Here is a 10,984-nt window from a genome sequence, read left to right as displayed (position 1 = left end):
AAGATGGTACCAGTGTTATTGCCGCCGCTAGCATTGCCATGTGGCCACCTAATCTTCACCAGCGGAAGCCACCATCACGCGTGCAGGATGTCGCCGCAGCTCACGGAGGTCAGGCGGCTCAGGCGGGTAAGTCCATCAGCTTCTGAGCATCACGTCCACAACAAACGGTATTTATCACACGCCTCACGAGAGCAGGGGAAAATATGGTTGCTGGAGAATCCCCGCTTGGGAGATAAAATAAATTACTCTTACGAAATTTATAAAACGAGTGAGGATAAACCCTAATGAACTTTACGAAATGAAAGAGGATAAACCATTACGATAGATACGGAATGAAAAAAAGATATGCCCTTGTAGACTTTGCTGATGGCTGTTCCCTGAAAATAATGTTTGTATAGGCTGAGAAACGTGGATAAGTCCTGCAGTTGCACAATACAGGATGATGATAGCGACGATGATGATGATGGTGATGACGAAGATGCATGCTGGTAAATGTTCTCAATGCAGGTTTCACGAACAGATCAAAATGAAAATGATGAACAATACCATTACGTCCCGCAACTCAGAAATGGTGTCACAAACAAAAAGAATTAAGAGAAAAAAAAAGAGACAAGACTTATCATGAACATCCTCAGACAGCCTTGGCTTTCTGATGCAGCTGTTGTTGTCGCTGCTGTTGCTCCTCCCCCTCCTCCTCCTCCTCCTCCTCCTCCTACTACTACTACTACTACTACTACTACCACCACTACAACTATTTTTCAAAGGATACAAACAAAACACTTTCTGATGCAGTTGTTGTTGTTGTCGTTGCTCCTCCTCCTCCTCCTCCTCCTCCTCCTACTACTACTACTACTACTACTACTACTACCACTACAACTATTTTTCAAAGGATACAAACAAAACACGTACACAAAATGAAGGCAATGCAGATAATTTATTCCACAACAAGAACATTACCAACAATACATATAACAATAACAATAATAACAACAACAACAACAATACAATACTGCTACATCTACTATGGCTCTCCTCTCACGCCCGCCACGAAGCCACCGACCACTACTGAAGGCGCCCCCCAACAAGTCCACTACAAGAACGCTACAGCAACAGGTCAAGAATACACTACTGAATGCTATGGCCGGCGCACGATAAGGTATTCGAATCCCTCTATCCGAATCCCTCTATCCGAATCCCTTTATCCGAATCCCTCTTTCCGAATCCCTCTTTCCGAATCCCTCTTTCCGAATCCCTCTTTCCGAATCCCTCTATCCGAATCCCTCTATCCGAATCCCTCTATCCGAATCCCTCTTTCCGAATCCCTCTTTCCGAATCCCTCTATCCGAATCCCTCCCCGTCAACTCGAACTACACGATAAATAACAACATAAGAAACGGTAAATGATGCAAACTGGCAGACTTCAGCAGCAAAGGCGGTACTCTCTACTCTATTCAGGAGCAGCAAGGAGCGGGCTTTTTTTTTTATTTTCATTATTGTTTTCTTTTATTTTTACGCCCTTGCACTGTCTCCTCTGCTGTAAAAATTATTAAAAAGAAACACTGACCCTGCTTTCCCTCCTTACGCTAAATTACAGGAAAAATACGCGATTCGCCAATAATGATATACTAAATACAAAATAATAAATACTTAATAAATACTGAAGGTTAATGATCCCAGAGTGCCTACCGTCATCATAATGGACTTCAACTTTGGATTTTCGTTTTCGTTATAGTAAAACGCAATAAGCATTTATAAAAAAGCAACATATTTTCTCTATTTTTTTTACTATTTCAAAATATAGACGCAAAGTAGAAAGCGCAAAAAGCATATATATAAAAGCTACATTTTTTCTCTCTTTTTTTTTTACCATTCCAAAATATAGACGCAAAATAGAAGTAAAGCGCAAAAAATAATTAATAAAAGCAACACATTTTCTCACTTATCTCTTTACTAATCCAAAATGTAGCCGTAGTGTTTTTTTTTCTCTCGTCAAAAAGTGAAAAAAAAAATCGTATAGGTAACGTCTTCAAGGTGCATATCAGAGTTCCTTCATGAAGACTAGTTAATTCAAGTCGTACATGTGTTTGTGTGTTCTCAGGTAGGCACTCCGCGACCAGGTGTGCATATGGCGATAGGGGAAAGCATAATCTACAAATACATAAGCTGCCCCTCGTTCGAAACCCCCAGCATCATTCGTGAAGACCTTGGAGTTTATCTTTTTCGTTTCCGTTTTCTTTCATCTCAGGAGCGTAGGGGTCATATTCTTAAAAATTTCCACACCCAAGCTCACATATTTGACAAGGCTTTCATAGGAGTAGTGGGTATTTCCAGTAGTAGTTTTATGACCCCTGGTGGTAGTTTGACCCTTCCTCTGTACCGTGAACCTCAAAAAGATGCATTAGTACCCGAGTGATCTTCTATTCGGCCTTTGAGAACAGTTGGTGTGAGGCGTGGAAGCGTCTGGCAATACCGACCTTTAAGTCACAGTCGCGAGATATCTTTGTGTGACGTAACTCTCTCGTACAGCGAAATTTGGGTGGGTTGGCTAATTCGTACGCACCATTTCAATTAGTACGCATATATAGGACATGAAACTATACAATGGGAAGTTAAGTGATGTATGATAATGAAAAAACTATATATACTTTACCTATTCGCATCATTAAAGTGCAAAAAAAGTGTCACTATCATACTTTATCAATTCATCATACTTTAATTGCCATACTTTATCTATTGGCATTGGTATAAAACGTCAAAAAAGTTTCATTATTATAGTTCACTTTTGGTAGTATTTCAATTTTATAACTCGGCTAAATTATCTGTACCACCCCAGGAGTTTAATTTCTTATACAACTACTGAGCGGAAAGATGCGAACAGATTACCAAACACAACCTAACATGACAGACGAGACACTTCACTACGTTTACTGTCCTTTATAAGTGTAAGATTTCAACACACGCATTTATAGATCTTGCTTTAGTGATGGGAAAGGTGCGGAAATTACTACCAAACACAACCTAACATGACAGACGAGACACTTCACTACGTTTACTGTCCTTTATAAGTGTAAGATTTCAACACACGCATTTATAGATCTTGCTTTAGTGATGGGAAAGGTGCGGAAATTACTACCAAACACAACCTAACATGACAGACGAGACACTTCATTACGTTTACTGTCCTCTAGTGCAAGATTTAAACACACGCATATGCAGATCTTGCTCTAGTGATGCTGGGACGAACAGATCAGGAGACAAGCGTATAAAAATATCACAGGAAAGGCTACTGGTGGGAAGGAAGCAGCCACTGGACAGCAAGATCAGTGGCCGGCAAAATATTTACTGATTCCACGAATACTTGTATCCCATGGACGGTTGCACGGAGGCGAACGTCACGACAACAACGAAAGAAAGACGAAGGAACGAAACTACAGCATGGCATTCGAACAGACTCATTCTCTGCTTTAAACTGCGAGGGTAGAAGTGGAATGACGAAGTATATACTGGAAGACGTGAAAGGATTAATTCGTCTGTTTTAATGAGTGATCTTCCTCTGTCCCAAAATCTGAGTTACAGTTATCGGAAGCTATGTTGATTTTATATGTTTTTCCCTTGCAATGTTAACGGTATCTGTCTGCAGTGTTAACTTAATTTCAACTAACTTTACGACTCTGCAATGTTACCTTAAGTTCATTCAATCTATGTATTTATTTTCAATCTTTCTATTAATTTCATATGTTTTTCCCTTGCAATGTTAACGATATCTATCTGCAGTGTTAACTTATATTCTTTTAACTTTACTACTCTGCAAGGTTACCTTAAGTTCACTCAATCTATTAATTTTCAATCTTTTCTATTAATTTCATATGTTTTTCCTTTGCAATGTTAACGGTATTTATCTGCGGTGTTAACTTATATTTCTTTTAACTTTACGACTCTGCAATGTCACCTTAAGTTCACTCAATCTATTAGTTTTCAATCTTTTCTATTACTTTCATATGTTTTTCCTTTGCAATGTTAACGGTATCTATCTGCAGTGTTAACTTATTTTCAACTCAATTTACTTATCAACAATGTTACCATAAGTTCATTTAATCTATTTATTTATTTTCAATCTTTTCTATTAATTTCATATGTTTTTCCTTTGCAATGTTAACGGTATCTATCTGCAGTGTTAACTTATATTTCTTTTAACTTTACGACTCTGCAATGTTACCTTAAGTTCACTCAATCTATTTATGTTCAATCTTTTCTATCTTGATCATTTCTTTCCGGAGGTGAATATCTAACCACCTTCGGGATCATTATCTTCTACTATTTCTCCCTTATTTACCATTCTCTATTTTATATTTCATTGGTAATCTTCTAATTTTTTTTTTTTTTTTTTTTTTTTTTTTTTTTAAGTCTACGCCTATAGCGCCGGTAGGCTTGCTTGAGGGGCCTGGATGGTAGTCGGCCCCAGCCCGTATTTGCGCAGGCAGGTGTTTATAGTGGCGCCATCTTCTCTATATCATCTACCATTCTGTGTTTTGGGTGAAGAATTGCAGTGGACAACAACACTCACATTATCCTGACCCACATTATCTTCGCTCGTTTTTATTTGCCATGGAACAAACCTATCAGCTATAAATACTTGCGAATCTCAGCAGCTCTTCTTTCTTATTAATTCGATACGTTCACTGGTATGTTTAACCGATTTTCCTCTCCTATGGAACGAATCTGTCAACTATATATATCTTTGCGAATCTTAGCTGCTCCACTTTCTATTTGATTCGACATGTTTTCTGATATGTTTAACCGGTTTTCGTTTCCTCTCCATTCACTTACTTTACCTAACTTACTGTACACAAGACCAAACACTGATCCTTGTTACTTGCTATGAACACAACAGATCTACGAAGAGACTTATGATATATCGAGAGGAAGAAAGAAGGAAAGAAAGAAGGAAAGAAAAACAGAAAGAAAGGAAAAAGTGAAGGAAGAAGAGGCTTATGATATATCGAAGAAAGAAAGAAAGAAAAATAAAGAATGGAAAAACCGAAGGAAGAAAGGAAGGAAGGAAGGAAGGAAGAAAAGAACGGAAGGAAAGAAAATAAAGAAAAAGGGAGAAAGAATGAAAATAAGATAAAACAAACTGTGGACACAAAAAAAAGAAAACCGAAGAAAACGAAACACTGAAAAAAGAAACAAGATAACAAAAAAAGAAAACAACAAAACAGCCAAGAACAAAGTAAACAAACCCACACAAACACAAAAAGAAACACACACACACACACAACACAAACACAAACAAACAACCCTTCTCCTTCCACACCCCTTAAAACAACACCCTCCACCTATCGACCTATCCACACCAGCACAAACACCATCCCTTCCTCCCTCATCCCCTCCCCACACACACCCTCATCCACCCATCCCTCTTCCCATACACCTTATCTAAACATATACAGCTTAGCCCTCGGTACCGGGCGGCCACAAGCACCATCGTACACGCGGGACACGACGAGGCTCCTACCAAGACTTCGGGAGCGGCACTTCTCCATCTCCAGGAAGCACTCGTTACTGTAGGTCTTTCCGTCCGTCCCACACACAGGGTTGAACATCGGTGGGCAGATCTTGTAGCAGTTGATGAAGTTGAACCCGGACAGACAGCGATCCATTGGGACTTGGTAGACGTGTTTGCTGGGGGGTTAGATGGGGTTGTTTAGAGGATATTAGCGATGGAGATAAGGCAGTGGGGTTAGGTTATAAAATTAGTTGATGAGGCTGAGCCCGGCCAGATAAAGCTCCGTTGGGATTTGATAGACGTGTTTGCTGTGGGTTGAATGAGGTGGTTTGAAGGTGACAGTAGTAGTAGTAGTAGTAGTAGTAGTAGTAGTAGTAGTAGTAGTAGTTTATAATGTAAGAAAAAAAATCCTATAGTTTGTGTTCATATTGCTTATTATATTCACAAACCACAAACAAAAGAACAACAGCTACAAACCCTCCCCCCCCTTTCTCTCTCTCTCTCTCTCTCTCTCTCTCTCTCTCTCTCTCTCTCTCCCCTTCACTCACCCACAGTTCCTGGCCTTCATCTCGCACACGCTCCTGTAGATCCTCTGGTCGGAGGCGCAGACGGCATGCCTTTGCTTGTCGCAGCGGTCCAGACAGTGCTTGGTGGCCTCGCAGTGGTGCAGGGCGACGGGAACCACTCTGGGGGAGGCGCAGGGGCAGGGGATGAGCGAAGGAGGGAGGAGAAGGAGGCGGTGACGGAGGGAAGGTGAGGGAGAGAGGCTGGTGAGACGACTGAGCGTGTGTGTGTGTGTATGTGTGTGTGTGTGTGTGTGTGTGTGTGTGTGTTTCCTGTTGTTGTGAGGTTAGTTTAGAGGTAATGTTGCAGTTTGGTAGATGTTTATATGGTATCGTATGCATAGTGTTTATTTCCGATGTGTGGTTTGTGTAGGTTGTCCCGGTGATGGTGCGAGGATTCTTCATTTCACGTCCCGTCAAGGCGTTTCCAATCCCTCTTGTAATATCCCAAACCATTAACATTCTTTCCCCATTTCACATGTCCCGTCAAGGCGTTTCCAATCCCTCTTGTAATACCCCAAACCATTAACATTCTTTCTCACATCTTTCCCGTCAAGGCGTTTCCAATCCCTCTTGTAATACCCCAAACCATTAACATTCTTTCCCTATTTCACATCTTTCCCGTCAAGGCGTTTCCAATCCCTCTTGTAATATCCCAAACCATTAACATTCTTTCCCCATTTCACATCTGTTCCGTCAAGGCGGTTCAAGGTCAGGTGTCTATGTTGCTAAGGGAATTATAGGGTGATGTAGGAAGCGTGTCATTACAATAATTACTGAATACTAAGAAGGAGAAACACCGGATACATGACACAGCTTCGCCGGGACACGGAGGAGAACAAGACACCCCCGGCATCCTGTAGGCACACTAACGTTTCCTAGGACGCATTTGGGACCCGAGGAGTCCTTGAGGAAGTGAAGCGGGATAGATATAGATAGACAGATACATATACATACATACATACAAATATAAATAGATAGGTAGATAGATACAGAGGTAGAAGGAAAAATAAGAAAGAAGGAAAGAGAAGGAAGAGAAGAGAAGGAAAGAGAAGGAAAAAGAGAAGGAAAGAGAGAAGGAAAGTGAAGGAAAAAGAGAATTAAGAGAAGGAAAGTGAAGGAAAAAGAGAAGGAAAGAGAGAAGGAAAGTGAAGGAAAAAGAGAATTAAGAGAAGGAAAGAAAAGGAAAGAGAAGGAAAAGGGAAAGAAAGAGAAGGAAAACGAGAAAGAAAGATAAGGAAAAAAGAAGAAAAAATAACGAAGACGAGAAGAGAAGGGAAGATAAGGAAGAAGAAAAGAGAAAGTAAGATAATAAACAAGAGAAGGAAAGCCGAGAGAGAGAAAGAAAAAAGCAGGAAAAAAAGGAGACTAGTTACCATGAGACGCAGAAACGTGAGTGGAATTAGTAAAAGTTATTAATAAGAAAAAGAACACCAACATCTTCCCCCATTACGTAACAGACTTAATTAAAATCTATATCAGCGTCACGGGGCTCCGCTAGTGTCGCTGTAAAGGCTCAACAACTCTTAGGGCAGTATGTTTAACTCCTTGAATGCGGATATCCTACAGTCAGACCTCACCAAGCTACTGGAATGGAGCAAAAAGTGGCTGTTACAATTCAGTGAAGAAAAATGTAAAGTCCTGCACCATGGGAGGGGATATCCAGCACACCAATACCACATGGGAAACACTCCACTATCCACCACAGAGGCAGAGAAAGACCTGGGACTATATGTTACCAGGCTACCAGGGAAGACCAAATCCGTGCCAATTGCAGATATATTTAACAAGACTTTCCTAGGAGTTTGGGGTATTTCCATGGGTAGTTTAGTGATCCTGGTGGTAGTCTGACCCTTCTTCCGTACCCTGAACCTAAGAACACACTGATGAGAATCCAACTGATCGCCGTTGCCTGATTGTCGTACTCAGAGCATAGTATTTACCGGTTTCTGACGCCTAACTATTGCCAGGAAACATCAGGAATTAACTATTTTAACGATAATTATAAGTGAATCTCCTTATTGGGGTCCACGAGAGGGTTTTGGGGGTTGGAAGTCGGTAAATATAAGAGGCTGAGTACGACAATCTGGCAACTTTGAGTGTGGGTCGTATTACCAGACATTTCGCAGCCCAAGAACACATATTAGACAAGACTTTCGTAGGAGTTGAGGGCATTTCCAGCAGTAGAAAATCTGGCAACTTTGAGTGTGGGTCGTATTATCAGACATTTCGCAGCCCGAGAACACATATTAGACAAGACTTTCGTAGGAGTTGAGGGCATTTCCAGCAGTAGAAAATCTGGCAACTTTGAGTGTGGGTCGTATTACCAGACATTTCGCAGCCCAAGAACACATATTAGACAAGACTTTCGTAGGAGTTGAGGGCATTTCCAGCAGTAGACAATCTGGCAACTTTGAGTGTGGGTCGTATTATCAGACATTTCGCCGCCCAAGAACACATATTAGACAAGACTTTCGTAGGAGTTGAGAGCATTTCCAGCAGTAGACAATCTGGCAACTTTGAGTGTGGGTCGTATTACCAGACATTTCGCAGTCCAAGAACACATATTAGACAAGACTTTCGTAGGAGTTGAGAGCATTTCCAGCAGTAGAAAATCTGGCAACTTTGCAACTGATCTCCGGTTTTGGCCTTTGAAAATAGTTGATGTGAGGGATGGAAGCGTCTCACAATACCAACTCTTAATCTTCTACCCTGAGCGCGAGTATCCGGCGAGCAACCAAGAGGAAAACAGACCTTACGTTGCTGCTTCACTGTGACAGGATCTCCGCTGACATTTTAAGCAACAGTCCAAAGCGTTTATCATTTCCCCAGCGATGAGCAGAATAAATGTCACTTAATTTGGTAACCCTATTTTTTTTTTTTACAACAATGGGGACAGCTCAAGGGCACAAAAAATGGAAACAATAATATAAAAAAGCCCGCTACTCGCTGCTCCTAAAAAAAAAATCAAAAGAGGTGGCCGAAAACTCGTAGTCAATCCCTCTATTAATGTCCCTTCTCTTTTTTTCATGTTTCTGCCAGTCCCTCTCACGTTCTTTCATAGCTTCGTGTTCTGTGATAATATCTAAACGTATCTCTTTTGTCTTTGCCTATAAATGTTTGCTTTCTACTGAGGTGATATATTTGACAAGCTTTCTCTCCTTCCCCCAATCTCTTTATCATCATTCTCACACCCTAGTCAATCCTTCTATTAATGTCCCTTCTCTTTTTCATGTCCCTACCAGTCCCTCTCAAGTTCTTTCATAGCTTCGTGTTCTGTGGTAATATCTAAATGTATCTCTTTTGTCTTTGCCTATAAATGTTTGCTTTCTACTGAGGTGATATATTTGACAAGCTTTCTCTCCTTCCCCCAATCTCTTCAGCACCCTTCTTACACCTCAACCTGTCAAATGGCTTTCCAGTTTCTTCCATCACAAGCAAGTCTTTCTTTCAGTACCTTAGCTAATACTTTCATCACTTTGCGGGCTTTTTTTCTTTCACATTTGTTTCCTTTTTTATGCCCTTGAACCGACCCCTCTGCTGTGTTATAATACGACCCCTGTTAGTCTCTTCACGTTACTCTTCTTTTATCATAACTAATTTCTCTGGTGTTCACTTCCTCACCCATCCACGCAACCCGTTTTATATTTTCCTTATCTATTTATGATCGCTCTCATTACTCTATAACAAGTACCCGACTTTTACTCCTCTTGTTAACCCGTCCGCTGCGATTGGCACGGATTTGACCTTCACTGGTAGCCTGGTAACATTATAGTCCCAGGTCTTTCTCTGCCTTAGTGTTGGATAATGGAGTGTTTCCCGTGTGGTATTGGTATGCTGGACTTCCCCTCCCAAGTTATATGGCTTTGCATTTTTCCTCATTGAATTTTAGCAGGTACTTATTGCTCCACTCCTGTAGCTTGGTGATGTCTTCTTGTAGGGTTAAGAATCATATACCTTCATTCCTATTTTGCTGCCTTAATTTAACCCTCTGATCCTCCTCGTCTCCACCACCTCAAGACACGCATTTTTATTTTCATTTCCCTCTTCAATAATAATTCGTCTTATACCTACATTCATATTTCTGTACCTTAACTTAACCCTCCGATCCTTCTCGTCTCTACCACCACGACCAGCAGCGATTGTTCTGTTTCTTCCCCTTGAACTGTTTCCTTTACCGTGAAGAAACAAACACAAAACGAGCCACTCACTTCTGTCCGCAGGTTCGTCGCTTCATCTCGCAGTAGGAGGGGTAGGCGTTGCCGTCCGAGCCACACACCGGGAACTCCTCCTCATCGGTATCGGGGCAATCGTCGGGGCACGCGTCGGACTGGCTGGGCTCCGTGCATCGGCCGTAGTGTGCCAACTCCACGCCTCTCCTGCAGCGGGGATGGAGGGTGAGGTGAGGTGAGGTGGGGCTACATTAGGTTAGGTTAGGTTAGGTTAGGTTAGGTGAGATGAGGTGGGGCTACATTAGGTTAGGTTAGGTTAGGTTAGGTGAGGTGAGGTGAGGTGAGGTGAGGTTAGGTTAGGTTAGGTTAGGTTAGGTTGTGTGATGTTAGGTCGGGTTATTTTGTCAGGTTAGATTATGTTATGTTTGGTTAGGTGAGAGTATGTTATGTGATGGTGTTGTGGAGTGGATGTGGAAGTGGAGGATATGAGGATGATACAGTTTAGAGGAGAGGTGGAGAAGTGGAGGTGATGGTGAGAAGTGGAGAGTGTAATGTATCGCAGAAGGGGTCTCTCCACCTCCTCCTCCTCTCCTCCTCCTCCTCCTCCTCCTCCTGCTCCTCTTCCTCCTCTTCCACCTCCTCCTCTTCCACATCCTCCTCCTCCTCCTCCTCCTTCTCCTCTTCCTCCTCCTCCTCCTCCTCCTCCACCTCTTCTTCCACCACCACCTCCTCCTCCTCTCCTC

The 10,984-nt window shown here is 41.8% G+C and overlaps 1 protein-coding gene across 7 annotated transcripts in view; it reads right to left on the bottom strand.

The window, feature by feature from the left end:
* Positions 1 to 910: 910 nt before the first annotated feature.
* The window catches only part of LOC127008708 (agrin-like), a 29,280-nt gene continuing 19,206 nt past the window's right edge, over positions 911 to 10,984 (bottom strand). Inside the window, exons 8-12 of one of the 7 annotated variants that reach the window (XR_007761269.1) lie at positions 10,281 to 10,448; positions 6,055 to 6,192; positions 3,818 to 5,682; positions 3,144 to 3,683; positions 911 to 2,893 (exon numbers count right to left, since the gene is read on the bottom strand). Coding sequence is in view for 1 of the 7 variants with exons in the window: in XM_050881048.1 (XP_050737005.1) it covers positions 5,433 to 5,682; positions 6,055 to 6,192; positions 10,281 to 10,448 (556 nt within the window). In the remaining 6 variants the exon portion in view is untranslated. Of the gene's footprint in view, positions 5,683 to 6,054; positions 6,193 to 10,280; positions 10,449 to 10,984 lie in introns of all 7 variants that reach the window. The other 6 variants (XR_007761268.1, XR_007761267.1, XR_007761270.1 and 3 more) reach the window with 6 other exon arrangements.

Source organism: Eriocheir sinensis, chromosome 38 (genome assembly GCF_024679095.1).
Source record: "Eriocheir sinensis breed Jianghai 21 chromosome 38, ASM2467909v1, whole genome shotgun sequence".
Lineage (NCBI taxonomy): Eukaryota > Metazoa > Arthropoda > Malacostraca > Decapoda > Varunidae > Eriocheir > Eriocheir sinensis.
The sequence above is the reverse complement of the archived record's forward strand: the minus strand, read 5'-3'. Positions and strand labels throughout refer to the sequence as shown.